Consider the following 15,668-nt stretch of genomic DNA (forward strand, 5'->3'; position numbering starts at 1 on the left):
TTGAAATGAGTCATGAACTTCTTTAGGTAATACTAAGCCACTATATTCAAGTTTGTTGAGAGAGTAAGGCATTACCAATACCGGTACACAAACATTCATATTAGCATTCAGATAGAATAATAAGGTTTATTAGCTTCGGCGTATAGTATCGAGCGAGGAGATCAAGGAGAGAAAGAAAGAAAGAAAGAGAGAGAGAGAGAGAGGCATGTTGTATTTGGGATGTGCCATTTACTGTCGATCTGCTGTGCTACAACGACATGCGTAGTGGGTTGGATGGATATTGACATGTCTTGCTCAAATGAATATACTATGCCTGGAGCATAAATGGCATGGCCTTTATGACTAACAGTGTATACAGTACTCTGTTTTCTTGCTTGGAATTATGTTCGATGACTAATATCCATCAAATGTCACTGCCGAAATGAGCAAATTACATAATTCGACCTTGTGAGCTCTTTTCTGGCATGTTACTTACAGTCATCATGTAGCAAACTAATCACTAGTAAGCCCCGTAGACGGGCTTTTATACAATTGTATAACTTGTTATGTAAATGCCGGCATTGGGAGAAGTATGTTCTTTTTAATCAATGTGATCCATGGCTGATTTGTGATATAAGAATTTGGGCCCTTTCCATTTAATGTTTGCACGAATATTACCCGTTCCAAATGCTATGAAGACGGTCAACTGATAAAGCTGACAGTGAGCATTTCAGTTGGCAATCAGTTCATTAGTATGTCGTCTAGGAACATCCTACATGTTCTGCAACTGATAACGGGAAATCAAGTAATACATCTTTACTTGATCCTGTGAAACTGCTCAACTGTATAGACCAAATTGACTATGACTTAGCTTTTCGAGATGTCTACTACAATTACTACATCATAGCATTTCCCGAATCAAGCCCTTCGTTCGCCATTGTTGTTTCCCCTGAATTGATAGCTTGATTAATGCAACATCGTGTGACTATCAGCTTGAGCTCATATTATTCTTTAGAGTTATACACAGCATATCTCACTTCTTTTTTACATTTACACATCTTATTTTTCTCTCTTTCATCAATACAAAGCAAAGTAGCAATGGAATCATCTCAACAGAAAAGCGATCAGCTTCAGAAAGAAGCGAGCGATATCATGAAGGAGCTCCTAAAGACACCGCAGCAAGACCAAGAGCACCAAGAACCTCAGAATCAGCCTATAAAGACAACGACTTTAGTAAGACAACTCTTTATTGGCAATGTAAATATGATGAATAGATAGTTTTAAGATAAAGACAAACATACTGAATACGGAATATTTTGAAAGCTCCCTTTCCGTGTGAGGTGGCAGGATATCAAAGACTTGTTCAGAAAGGCTGGCCCAGTGCTGAGAGCAGACGTCGCCTTAAATCACCATGATAACAGATCAAAAGGCCATGGTACCATTCTTTTTGCAACTGTATCCGATGCTCAAAACGCTATAGGTAAGGTGGTATAGATCTGCATATGAATACTGTATTCAAAGCCTTATCTACGTATCGTAGACATGTTCAATGGATACAAATGGCTAGGACGTATATTGGAAGTAAGAGGAGACCGTGGATTTGTGGATCATACTCAGCAACAAGTCGCTGCTGTTGATTCATCAACTACTACAGCGACAACAGTAACAACCATGTCTCCAAAGGCAGAGAAAGGGTCAATGGTGGAGGAACAGGTACTGTAGAATTGAATTAAACCTTGTATCACATGAACGGCTTATTCATTCTTCTGTTTAAATATAGCTGGTTGCACCATCAATATCAGCAACCACAGCAGCAACTTCACCCACCAAGAAGCAACAGCCAAAAGACACACACGAAGATGACCAATGCAAGCAAGTGTTTGTGGGAAATGTAAAGTGACATATGATATATAACTTGGATGAACGCTGACAGGATGCCCATTAATAGTTGCCTTTTAATTGTCAATGGCAGGATCTCAAGGATTTATTCAGGCACTCAGGGCGAATCATCAGGGCTGATGTGGTGCTGAATTTTGAGGGTCGCAGTAGAGGGTTTGGCACAGTGCTATTCAGCTCGCATGACGATGCAAAAAAGGCCATTGGTAAGCAAAGCGAGTATCTGGATGTCTGTGCTATTTAATTGAAGCGGGCCAACTAGAGAAATTCAACGGATACGAGTACAACAACCGAATTTTGAGAGTGCATTTCGATAAATTTGCTGCTAGTCATCAGAGATTCAGAGAGCATGAAGCAGAAACATATGGACAACGACAAATTCATGACCCTGCGTCAGTTGAGTTACTACGACAAACCTACTTGCCTCAGCAAACTGCATACCAGAATATGATGGGCGGGTTCGTCAATCCTTCGTTATTGATTCCAATGCAAACAACGTCCTATCCTTACCAATCATCTCCACAGCAACAGCATCAACACTATCAGCAACAGCCGCTCACCGATCCCGCATCCTCTCATGTCACGACCGAAACAGCTGAATCAAAGGCATCACCTACGCCTGCTGCTTTGTACAATACTTACCCTACCTTACCAAACAGTCTAAGCGATCCGATTGGCTTTCACTCGCAACATCATTATCAAAGTAACCCCTTCTCTTTCACCAACAGTAGCTACACACCGTCAGGTAGTAAAGTCATTTGCTACTACATCTTGATTTGAAACAACACTCACACTCTTTTTTAGCAGCCTATAACCCTAATATGATGAACAATGATAGACACATCCATGCAGATGCCTACGGAAATCCAGTGGCGTTCAATCCATACCTATACTCTACCCATCAATGGCTGCCGCATCACTACACTGCTGGATCAAGCTCACAGCACTATTATCCTCATCAGCAAGAAGGAGAAACGGAACAAGAAACTTTATCGAGTACTTTAGAAAGACTTTCTTTGTCGAATAGCGAAATTGATTCAGCTGGACTGAGCAATCGCAACGATGCTACTATTCGCAATAGCCCTTCGTGGAACAACATGCCAGTTTTTCCAGAAAAATAAATTTTGGTATACATATCAACAGCAACAAACAAGCCATAGTGGTATCCAAATCAGTGGACGTAGTAGTAGAAGAGGTGGGAGCAAGTCAGTGATGGTTGTAGTTTGGATCAATTGCAAATTCTCGGCCATACACATTTATCACGCCTGAAATGTGTATGAGCGGCATTGGTTGTGTCTAAAGCTAACGACTATCGTAAGTTTTGCAAGTACATGCTGCAACTATTCACTTCTCCGAGGTATAAAAGCATGCTTCAGCTCATTGAATTACATTTTTGCAGGTATCGAGGCTTCCAAAATTCCACCAAAAAAGCCTATCACTTGAGACCTGAATTTCATTCGATGCAGCGCCTTTGAATAATCGGATACGACTTTAAACTACCTACTAGCTTGCCGAAGCAGCATCTCACCCCTTGTTAATACACCAATTTTAAGCCAGATCTCGTCATTTTCAATCACAAGTATCTCTTGCTACAAGCCGTTTTGAACGTTCGGAATTGTGCCAAACCGTTACTCTTAGTTGCTATTTACTTTCTGATGCCTTAGCCCAATTTTTTTGGGGTCATGCCAGATCAATGAAAATCTTCATTTTTTCATGAGTAGTAGCAAGGGAAAATCTTTGAAAATTGAATGATCGCGTTTTTGACCCCAAAAACGACACTTTCTCTTATGGTATATATCAAATCAAAATGAAGATAAAGGCTCAACGCAACAGCCCACACTGCTTCTGTGAGACTTTTATATATTGAATCTCGACATTTTCGCGAAAACGCCATTCTCATATTTTCAAACAATGCTCGTTATTTTCGGTCTAGAAGTTTCATGTAAATAGCACCATTAAAAGCGCCTTCATCAGCTCTACATAAGTGTATTAGATAGTAGGGTATGTTAAGTACGACTTATATAGTCGAATTTGGCCCGAAAGCTCAAAAGATGTCAAATCAAGTCCATGGAAACAAGCATTTTAAATATCGCTGTCACGCGCTTGAGGCCATTTAGACTAACTGATTGGCTATGACTTTCAAAAACGCGCCTTGCCCCCATTTCCCTTTTCCCCGTTTTGTATACATTTTTCAAGCTTAATTGTAACCATTTTTAATATCTTTCGTTCAAGAACAACAGCTCTACAACTGCTAAACCTCGCTTCTGTAATCAAAAGAGTATAAAACAGCACATTTTAACTGGAATACTGTAAGTTTTACTCACGAATGAGCATTTGAAAGCGTTGTGCATAACATTTATTTATTATATTTCTGTTGGTAGTCTTTGCATTACTTGTTCTTTGTTCTGTGTCTGGTGGCTGCTTGCTCTTTGGTGTATCTCTGATGGTTGCTTTTCTAATCTATTTCCAATATCGCTTGTTCTTTACCTTCTGTCGTGGGTGCTGCTTCTCTTTTGGCTTGTCTCTCTGATGTTGCTGCCTCGGTAACCTATGTTTAGCGGCTGCTTCTGGTCTGTCTCCAGCAAGTACTTCTTTGATCTGCGTCTGCCGCTGGTTGCTTCTCTGGTTTTTATCTCGTTGCGGTAAGTAACTTTTTTCTTCCGGTCGCATTAATATGATCATACTATGAATGATTGTATTGTTGCTTCCTTGCGATAATGCATCCGTAGTGTTTGCCTTGTTGTTGTTTTTTTTTTTTTTTTTTTTTTTTTTTTTTGGCTTTACATGAGACTATCATCATGCATGATACTCATGTTGTATAGCTCTAACGATGTTATGGTATACTTATTTGTCAATGCACAGTACCTCGCCGCAGTTATTGTGCCGCTTATGCTCTTTTCCTTGACTCACTCTGTGAGTGCTCTTCTATGTTTATACATTCTCTTTCATTTCTTTTTTCTTTTACTATGTTTCTTTGAAGCATCTCTTTTTACGTTGTGGTGGATGTGCCTATCGCTGAAACTCAACAAGACTCTATCCGAGGCTAGAAGACAGATAGGCTGCCTTCATTTGGTTATCGCTACTTACTTTAGTGATGATTGAGGGTCTCAATGCCAGAATATAAAGCTAGGTGGTGTAAGTAAGGCATGCTCTAGCACCAGAGGGGAATTTGCCTATTAAATTACCTTATTTAGTAGTTTCAAACTCCGCCTCACTCCAATGCAGAGGGGATCCCTCGCAATTTTTTTCCCAGATTTGTGGTGTATGTAGCTTTAATGATGCGGTATGATTGGTTGAAATCTTTCAGTACAGGAGAGTATAATTCAATGGATGATCTGTAAATAAAGGCACGTATATAATCGTATTTTTTTTTGAATGTCATTTAGGGATTTATTTTCTGCTTTACCAAGCTTACGTGATAATGGCAAATAATACTCATTTTCGAGTGTTTATTTAAAGAACACAAGTAGTGATGCAATGGGGGAGAGACACATCCTAATTTAATTGAAAGATGTGTGATGTCAAGTGAATATCAGACAGTAATCGATGAACAATTAGAACTACACAAGAGAGCTTTGAAATTGATCGACAAAAGATTCAGTAACACAAATCTTGACACATTCATTTCAAATGATGGCGCATTTATAAACGCAGCCAGAATCTTCGAATTAAACAGAATCACAAAAATAAAGTTGTCGCATGAATGATCGACAGTTATCCGTTTATCCATTTGAACATTTGATTGCATTCGCCACACTGTTAATTTCGATATTTTGCATAATTTTTTTATTATTACTTGATTTGTATGACATGAGAGGGAAGCACACAAAATGTTACTGTATAGAGAAGAGAAAAAAAAAAGGGGGGGGGATATGAAGATGAGAGGAAATAATATTACAAAATATAGTTAAATAGTAACTAAACATTCATATGATACATAGAGCGAATTAGTTGTTTCGTTGAGATTGATCCAAAGAACCTGAAGAGAGAATAGTATCTTGATTTTGATCTTCAAATGATTGAGATTCATTGGCCAATTTCTCGTTTATGCCTGCATTGGATGTTGCAGGTGTGTAAGCAGGAGCAACTTCTTCCACCTCTTCAATTTCTTGCTTTTGTTGCATGTGTTGCTTGTTTTTGTTGTCGTTGGATACAGATGTGCTGTTGTTGTAAGCAGAGCCACTGTTGTTCCAGGCGATACGTTCGTTACCAGCAACATAGACACTAGGAGATGCACTCTCGTTGTTGCCACCCAAGTATCTTTGACGAGCAGCAGGGTTGAACATGAATACAAAGCCAAAGACTTCATCAGGGATCAGACGAATGATGACACCAATAGGCAAGGCCAACAAACCAACAACCAAAGAGATAGCCCATGCGACACCATCGATTTGAGTTACTTGGAAAGCAGCACCACCAAAGTTGACAATGATGGCTTGAAGAGCGATACACAAGAAGAAGATGGACAAGAAGAACTTGTTGGCAAAAATGTTGTGGAACACGTTCAACTTGGAATCGATACGACGACAATTGATCTCGTTAAAGATTTGACAGAATACAAATGTGTTGAATACGATGGTTTGCAAGATGGGATCATCGGGTTGATAATGAAGCACATCACTATAGAGCAAGACAACGGTAACGACAATTTGGAAGATGGCTTGGCCGATAATCATCTTCCACATCTTGAAAGTAATCAAAGGAGAGGAACGGGATTCAGGACCACGTTGAAGCAGTTCTTCAGTTGGGGGGTCAGTAGCCAGAGCAAGAGCAGCAAAGGTATCCATAATCAAATTGACCCACAGCAATTGAACCGCGGTCAAGACAGACTTTTGATCATGACTAACCACAGCAGAGATAAATGTCAAGATAACGGCAGTGATATTGACAGTGATTTGGAATTCCAGGAACTTTTTGACCGAATCATTAACACAGCGACCCCACATGATAGCCTTGACAATACTGGAAAAGTTGTCATCCATCAAGATGATACTGGAGGCTTCCTTGGCAACTTCAGTACCAGCAATACCCATAGAGAAACCGACATCAGCCAACTTGAGAGCAGGGCCATCATTGGTACCATCGCCAGTAACAGCAACGATATCACCCAATTCACGGAGACGACCCACCAAGATTTGCTTGTCTTCAGGACTGGATCTAGCCAACACTTGCAAGCGAGGTAAGATGGCGTCCATTTCACTAGGAGGCAAGTTACGGAATACAGGGCCTTCCATGACGATACCGCCGGGGGTATAAATGCCACATTGCTTGGCAATCGACTTGGCAGTAACCACGTTATCACCAGTGACCATACGAATAAAGACGCCAGCACGTTGACAAGCCTTGACAGCTTCCTTGACACCAGGACGGAGGGGATCTTCAATACCGACAATACCAATCAGAGTCAAGCCCTTGCCTTGAATGATGTCTTCGTAAGGCACTTCCACTTCAGAACCGACTTTACTAGCATGGCCATTGGCAGGAGGCCAAGACTCAAAATCACGATAACCAATACCAATAGTACGCAGACTGCGCGTAGCATAGCTTTGAATGATACGGTCCACCCTGCTACGATCTTCGTCTGTCAAGGGACGCGTCTTGACATCATACTCATGCTCAGGGTTCTTGTACTTGGCAGCATTCAGGGTCAAGATTTGATTGCAGTTTTCAACCAGGATTTCAGAAGCGCCTTTGACATGAGCACGCCAGATGAATTCACCTTGTTTTACAGGATGAGGGATGCGAATGATGGTAGCCATGGCTTTACGTTCACTACTGAAGGGGAATACTTGCTCCACAGGCCAGGCAGTACGCAGCGTTTCAAAGTTGTCAGAGCCAATGTTCTTTGCAAATTGCAGCAAAGCGGTTTCAGTCTTGTTACCAACGAACTGCTTCTCGCCGTTCTCATCAGTGGACTCAAAAGCAGTAGAGTTGACAGAGATACCTTGGCTGATCAAGCGAATAATGGGAGCAGGCACCTTTTCAGCAATAGTAGTGATATCACTGAGATCAACACGGTTGGCAGGAGGGTCTTGGATGAATCGGAAAGAGGAACCCAAAGTACCAGCAACAATCGTCATTTTGTTTTGTGTCAATGTACCGGTCTTGTCAGAGCAAACAGTGGTGGCATTTCCCATGGTCTCACAAGCAGCCAAGACACGGACCAAGTTGTTGTCCTTGAGCATACGTTGTGTGGCATAAGCAAGGGCTGTAAAAGAAAAGGGTTAGTCTATCAGCATTATGTAGTAGCTGTTGAACAACTTACCTAGCGTAACAGCAAGTGGCAGGCCTTCAGGCACAGCAACAACAACAATGGTAACAACCACAATCAAGATGCCCATGACTTGTTGCACAATCTCAGTAGGCACAGTTGGAATACCGTCGTATTTCCAGTTGACGAAATAACGAATCAGCAAGACAATCAACATGATCAAACCAGCAGCAGAGCCCAGCTTGGCAATCATGGAGGCTAAGCCGTTCAATTTCTCTTGCAAAGGGGTGGTTTCGTTGTCAGTACGCAGAGCCATCATTGTGCGACCATAATAAGAGTTGACACCCACACCAGTTACGAGGTAGGTGCAGACACCTTCCAAGACTTTGGAACCAGAGATGATGAATGGATCAGGAATGGACTTGTGATGCTGAGGCGTGGTCTTTGATGAGATGGAAGAGCCAGCTTGGTTGCTGTTTGGCACAGCAAGGAAATCAGAAGCAGACTTGTGTTCTTGCTGATCTTCCAGGTGTAGCTTCCAACATGCTTCAAATGTCTGCTTGCGGACAGCATCAGATTCACCCGTAGCAGCAGATTCATCACAGCGTACATTGTGTCCCTCGATAAAGATACCATCAGCAGCAACAATGTCACCAGGCTCCAAGAAGAGCACATCACCAACTTGGATGTCATACACCGAGATTTGCACTGTCTGGCCATCACGGGTAGCCTATGGTAATGTGTTGGTTGAGTGTGCTTTTCTATACTGACAACGCTATTTACCTTGACGACTCGATCATCTTTTTTTGCATTCAATTTACGAAACTGCTTTTCTTTTTGGAAATCATTGACACTGCCGACCAAGACGACAATCAAGATAGCAACGATGATAGCCACACCTTCAACCCACTTGACACCAGCGATTCTGTTGCCTTGAGCATCGTATTCTGGCACAGCAATATCTTCATATAGACCCACAGCAAGTGAAACCACAGCAGCCACAGCCAATAGAATCAGTGTTTTGTCATTAAATGCCATCCACATTAACTGGAAAATATTCTTTCCCTTTACTGGTGGTAGTGCATTTTTGCCAAAAATAGAATATCGTTGAACAAATTGGTCTGGTATAATAGAATGGGAAGTAGCAGCTTTCTTGAGTCGTTTTGGAGGCGGCGCTGATGCTTGATCTTGGTCGATGTCCGTGGACATGACGGTGGGTGTTGTTGTCAATTTGCTGGAATCCAGTGTAATGTCGTTGAGTGTAATGTGCTTATCTGCAGTTGTATTTGGTGTTAAGCCGTGGTGGACATCCGCATGCAAGCCCTTGGCCACGCCATTCAGGCCGCCGTAAGTGTGCAGTAAGTCTATGTTTTTGGGATCCTGCAATGCAGATAATTGATCTGGTGTAAATGCAAAGGGGTTTGAGGGGTTTGAATGCGGTGTAGTCAAGCTTTCTCTCATGTCGACCTGTATCGATTCATTTTTGGTATTAACGATAGAATCATCGTCGTTGATTTTAGTTGTAGAAGACATTATTGATCAAAGTAAAAAGAGAAGAACAAGAGAAAAAAGGAAATATTTATAGTGCAAAATAGGATTGCAGATCTATTTCATTCATGTAACGAATTCCAAGAATATGTAGCAATGTTTTTTTTAAACATCCGGTTAGAATCAAATCAACAGACATGATGAAACTTGACAAAATAGACCTACAAAGAATTCACAGAATTTTTACAAATTAAGCAAGAACTACCTTATTAACCTACAAACAAGCAGTAATCGCCAAACATTGAGCAGCCGCCCCCACCACCCCCAATCTCGAGCTAAATTGCACTTGGCAACAGCAAGCAGCAGTTGATTGCTGGTGCTAAGCAAAACATGGAAACAGTAGAATCATGGTCACATCACATTCAACATGTTATTCGATAAGAATGTTCCCTCTGCCCACTGGGTCAAAGTAAATCCCTCATTCAAGTTTCTTATATGGCTGTGTAACAGACATATTCTATTCAGAAAGCCACACCATCACAGTGTGTCGGACAGCAGACCAGAAAAGAATATTGGGAAAGATCACATCCTTCCTTCTGTACAATGAGATCGTCGCCTTGTTCGGCCGGTGCCATCCTATTTATTATTATTATTTTTTTTTTTTTAGAGATCAAACAATGACCTAATTTCGCTTGCTGTCAGTTTGGTGTTCTTGACGAGACCATGATCCAATGCGCCCTTTGTCAATAACGCCTGTTCAAACAAACAAATAAATACAACATGCTGCTGTATCAACAAATCTGTGCGTTTGCACGTTACCTTCTTTTCTTGCAATGCCATAATCTTGAGTTCAACCGAATTGTCAATTAATAATCGGGTTACATGCACGGGTAATCTTTGCCCTATACGGTGCACTCTGTCAATAGCCTGTTCTTCCAGCGCAGGATTCCACCAAATGTCCATCAGTATCACACGGTTCGCTGAGGTAAGATTCAGACCCAAGGACCCACATTTCAATGAGATCAACATGACTGTACAGTAGCGGTCGTATTTCAGTCGCTCCAGTGATTTCTCCCGCAGCATGCTGGACATGGATCCGTCGTATCGACAGAATCGAAAGCCGTGCTTCTTGAGTGGCTGCTCCATCAGATCCAGCATGGATGTAAACTGACTAAAGACAATGGTCTTTTCGCCGGGATTGTTGTCTCGCGTGTGCTTGAGTATATCAATCAGTTTGCGTACCTTGGTGCTTGTTTTGAATAAATCATTAGGCGCAGTCGATAGCACTGTCTCATTGCAATCTTGACAAAACGGCGATGAGGAAACTTCTGATGGAAGCACCTTGGCCCTAATGTTTGTATGTATTTGTGTCAATTAGGCAGAGAAGATTCTATACAGAAGCAAGACTTACTTTCCGCACAATTCACAGGTGCTATTCTGACCAGGATTGTCAAATGATGATGTGCTATTGGCATCTGTAACAATATCCAATACATCTTTATCATTATCAATTGCATTTAAAATCAGTTGGGGATGATCACAAGCTTAAACGCATTCAATGTCAGTATCTGTCCCCTGGATTTGGTGGTAGTGCAGATCTTTCTGTGTGTACTTTACCTTGTCGCAAGCGTAGTAATAGACAGAGCATATTCATGTAACCACCATTCTGACCTCCCATGGCCACAATACTCTCGCGCGTTCGAGTTCTCAGCAGCTCATACAACTGCTTCTCATGCTCGCTAAACTGCAGCATGATGTCTTGCTTTTGGCGAGTCGGTAACTGCAGCGAGAGTTTCTTGGACAGCGGTTCGTCTTCTTCGGAGGCAGTCGCAGTAGCATTGCTGGCAGACGGTTTGGGGGAGGAGGTGTTGGAGGAGGTGGGGCTAGCTTGGTTGCTTCTTAGCACATCCTTGGTTCTTCGCAGCATGACAGCGCGGAGGACAGCCTTCAGTCTTTCCATGGCAATGCTACCTTGGCCATTCTGTATGGGTATAGAGATGTTCTTTTTGAACGTCGGGTAGTCTGACAATGGCTGAATCTTGAGAAATCTGAGCAAACTATAGAGTTCGTCCACATTGTTTTGAATAGGCGTGCCAGTTAAACACCAACGTTTGACAGAAGAAAGTTCAGAACAGGAAATGGAAGATTTAGTCTGTCTGTTCTTGATTTGCTGGGCTTCATCCAACACGACGCGATGCCATTTCACCTGGAAAAGAGGTCCATAGCCTTTCTTGAGCTGCTGCCAATGCGAGGGAATGTTTCTGCTGTAGTCGTCGTCATCGCCATTGTCGTCCTGGTCTTGCGCAACAAAGCCATCCAGTGTCATTGTCTTTTTGCTGCTGTTGGGCTTCTTCTTTTTGTCACCAGGCGAGTCAGAAGACACGACCTGGTACGTTGTCACCACCACATCATATCGCTTAAAGACTGCAGGATTTTTTGTTCTGTTGGGTCCATGGTGTTTCAGCACTCGCAGTTTACCGTACTCCGTCTTGTTCTTGATTTCATCGACCCACTGATGGATGAGGGCCAATGGTGTAACAATCAGTGTCATTTGATGTTCTTGTTTATCCTCGTCATCTTCCTGCGCTTCTTTGGCTTCTGCTGCTTCTGGCGTCTCTTTTTCATCCTCGTCGTTCATGCTGGATAATATTAACCCAATCGTTTGAATCGTTTTACCAAGGCCCATATCGTCTGCCAAAATGCCGCCGTTGCTGCTCTTGTTGTTCTCTCGGTCAATCATCCAGCTTACGCCCTTGATCTGATGATCCATGAGGTGGATAGAGAGCCCCTCAATCACATAAGCATCGTCTTCCTCGTCTTCTTCCAGATCTGACTGGTCTTCATCATCTGAATCATCCGAGGTGGATGTAATAAGAGGCCTCTGGAACACATCATCGTCGTTACCCTCCTCTCCTCCGTCTATGAGGCCAAGCAGCTTTGTACTGTTTTGTTGAGCTGCCTTCTTCTTTTTGTTGTGCGTCTTCTTTTTCTTTCTAATCTTGTTGACAATAGGCACATCGCTGGGTATACTGCTCAACAGGGACTCGATATCCTTCTGACTCTGTCGCAACAGCTCTTGCTCGGAGGGGCGAGTAATAGATGTGTTGTAGGAACGGTAGCTGTAGTTGTTGTAAATAGAACTACTGTTGTTATTGGAGTTGTTGAATGACTGCTGCTGCTGCAAGAACTGCTGCTGTGCCTCGGGTAAATGCGCGTGAGGGTTGCTGTATCGACAGGCCGGATTGTAAAAGGGCGGTGTCTTGAGGTACAATCGTTGCGATTCAAAGTATTTGCTCAGTGTGCCATATAAATCAGGCCTACAATACAGGATAATGTACAGTGGGGTGCGAGCATTGTTGGCTTTTCCACGAGGAATAATGGCGTCCCACCAAATCAAGCGGTGATCTACCAATGGCCCCAATACTTTGGTGTCTTTAAAAGGAACCCAACCGTACTAGGGTGAGATGTTGCATTAATTTGTATGGCCTTTTTTTTTTTTTTTTTTTTTTTTTTTTCTTCTTTTGAATATACCACTTACAAATTTGGCGGGTATACTACGAGAGGTCACCTTGAATGCTATATTCTTGTGAGTGTCCTGTTCATAGTTTCATTTGCAAGATAGCTTACAATAGTTTTCAGTGTTTAATTTGCCTTCAGATTCCAAGGTAATAATTTCATATTGATCGTCTTTTGGTAATACAAGAGGTGGTTTCTCAACTACAATGTCCGTGATAATCATGCCAATGCAAATGTTTTTGATGGTCTGTTCTTCGTCTATCATGACTTCATCGTCATCAATGACAATCGGTCTTTGCTTGGAAGTTGCTTGGAAATGTTGTTGCTGTGGAGGTCGAGGTTGAAGTTGAGGCGGATGAGGAGCGTACATGATAGGTTGTTGTCGAGGAGGCATTGTTTGCTGAGACGATAAAGATGACTGGGGATACATGACAGATTGGGAAGGATAGCGCAATGCAAATGGCGCAGAGGGCAAAGATACGTGCATTCTATTCAAGGAAGGGTGAGGAGGAGCAGGAGATTGTTGTTGCTGTACCTGAGGCTGCTGTTGCTGCTGCTGCTGCTGCTGCTGAGGTATCTCGCTGGCTCTACTGTTCGTACTCTCCACTTGAGATGCTGGATTGCTACCATTCTCCTCATGCAGGACAGCTGATCGTGGCTTGTTTAATCTAACTTGAACGAATTTGGGTCTATTGGATTGGTGAGAGGGTGAAGAAGAGGCGGACGATGCCGAAGAAGGTGAAGACGGCAGTTTATTTGCATTTGGCTTGAATTTGAAATACTGAGCAAATCTCGTCTGTTGTGTATCATCTGTATTCTTTCTTCGCTTGCTTTCCTCACGCAACCGTAGCTGCTCTGTAAATAGCTCCTGTCTCGATTTCTCTGCAATGTGCAAGTTATTCAATGACAAGGAAGCTTGCTGCTGATCTACAAAGGAACTGCTTGTGGATGTGGATGTGGAGGAGGATGGTGTTGTTGTCGCTGTCAAATTAGCTGTCAGGTGTTGATTTCTCTAAAACTGGATATTAAATCATCACACAAAGAAAAAAGCAAGATGTACTCGCAGGTACTTACATTGAGTTGTAGTTCATTCAATGAAGACGAGGATGAGGACGAAGAAGAGGAGGATGAGATCAATCGTCTTCGCTTGGATTCCGTCGATATCGCATTCTCCTCGCTGGTATCCATCATCAGGATAGAGGATGAACGGCTGTTTGGTTTGCTCGACGGTGAGTCTAGATAAGCGTCTACAGGCGTGGTATTGTTGCTGTGGCTGCTGCTGCTATTGATGTTCATCTTGCAAATAAAAAGGCGATCTTAACAATTGGAATCAAAGCAAATGAAAGACATTAAGTGGAAATGAAAGGGAATGTTTAAAAACTTTTTTAACGAGATGTAATTTTTTGAGTATCAGAAAAAAAGGGGGTAGGCGATTGTAATATATTCAAACATTATCTCAACATTGCTTGCACAAAGATTACCCTCATCACATGACGCCTTCTTTTGTCACTTGATGTTCACCACATGATTCAACTAGAATAGAGCCCTGTTTTGAAAGCCATGCTGGTGAATGCCATGTGTTGAATGTAGGCTTCATGTATAGCCTATGCTATTAAATATATACACTCCCACATGTATCTGTTAAAGCGATACATCTTGTGTTCAAACGCCGTGGCAACTAGCGACTTCACCATCAGAACTCGGAGGGAAAACGCATTGCAAGTTGCAGCGTCATGTGGTGTTTACATATTTCTTGTTCTCTTTTGAAACAAATGCTGCTTGTTCGACATGTCAATTCAAACAAGACGTATTTTGGTAGTCTTGAGAACGCATCAGCAGGCATTTTTACTGCTGTTGGATCCGTTTTATACGGATATACCATAACATTGGCATCATCAAGCATGACTTACAGAATATGAAGTCTTGTTTCAATCCGACAAGATGCAGGAGCTCTTTTGCCTTAAATCCAGTCTAGACTATACCTGGGAACAACCGACATAATCAGTACATATGGCATTCGAAGATGATGCCTGATGAGCCAGTGTGTTTGGTATAGATGGCCCTTTGCTTGGGCTGTAGTATGAATAAGCTGTTATCGTCTACCACTCTTGCTCATTCGAGGTAGTCTAGATATTTGCGCATACCTCAATGGTTCTTCTCTGGAAATAATGGCTTTGTTTAGCAGCTGTGAATCAGAGTGGATCAGCTATCTGCTTTATCGGACATTGAGAGAAGCAGACAAATAACATCCATGGCAAAGCCGCTTGTATATCGATTTCAAGATTTTGGCTTTATTACCACCTAATTACTCTTCTAGAATTTTGCGTCCATGCTCCTTTGATTTAGTCATAGATTATGAGCTCCTGCCAAATGCTTTCTGAGGCTAAGCTTGCCAGAGTAACAATACTCGCATGGTGCACAGTAGAAATCAGAGTCATTGGTTTTAGCCATTGCGATAGGATTACGTATAGATGGGCGTTCCAATTCCATAAAATGAACACGCTTGATCTCGATAGACTTTTTGAACTTTGTAGGATCTCTAGCATTCACTACAGTGGTAATCAAGATCGTGTGGATT

At 42.1% G+C, this 15,668-nt stretch overlaps 3 protein-coding genes across 3 annotated transcripts; 1 reads left to right on the forward strand and 2 right to left on the reverse strand.

The window, feature by feature from the left end:
* Window positions 1-1,077: 1,077 nt before the first annotated feature.
* Window positions 1,078-2,996, forward strand: ATC70_001323 (uncharacterized protein; the record flags this gene model as incomplete). Its single annotated transcript, XM_064820720.1, has 7 exons — window positions 1,078-1,236; window positions 1,303-1,459; window positions 1,520-1,692; window positions 1,760-1,870; window positions 1,928-2,081; window positions 2,138-2,620; window positions 2,683-2,996. 7 exons carry the CDS (start codon window positions 1,078-1,080, stop codon window positions 2,994-2,996), a joined length of 1,551 nt encoding a protein of 516 aa, XP_064684640.1.
* Window positions 2,997-5,822: 2,826 nt separating this feature from the next.
* Window positions 5,823-9,619, reverse strand: SES1 (Cytosolic seryl-tRNA synthetase; the record flags this gene model as incomplete). The annotated part of the gene is made up of 3 exons (XM_064820721.1): window positions 5,823-8,083; window positions 8,141-8,816; window positions 8,870-9,619. 3 exons carry the CDS (start codon window positions 9,617-9,619, stop codon window positions 5,823-5,825), a joined length of 3,687 nt encoding a protein of 1,228 aa, XP_064684641.1.
* A 618-nt stretch (window positions 9,620-10,237) lies between these two features.
* On the reverse strand, window positions 10,238-14,386 carry ATC70_001325 (uncharacterized protein; the record flags this gene model as incomplete). The annotated part of the gene is made up of 7 exons (XM_064820722.1): window positions 10,238-10,327; window positions 10,394-10,922; window positions 10,986-11,118; window positions 11,192-13,028; window positions 13,113-13,150; window positions 13,202-14,102; window positions 14,165-14,386. 7 exons carry the CDS (start codon window positions 14,384-14,386, stop codon window positions 10,238-10,240), a joined length of 3,750 nt encoding a protein of 1,249 aa, XP_064684642.1.
* Between the last annotated feature and the right edge of the window lie 1,282 nt (window positions 14,387-15,668).

Source organism: Mucor velutinosus, assembly GCF_035048745.1.
Source record: "Mucor velutinosus strain NIH1002 chromosome Unknown tig00000041, whole genome shotgun sequence".
Classification (NCBI taxonomy): Eukaryota; Fungi; Mucoromycota; class Mucoromycetes; order Mucorales; family Mucoraceae; genus Mucor; species Mucor velutinosus.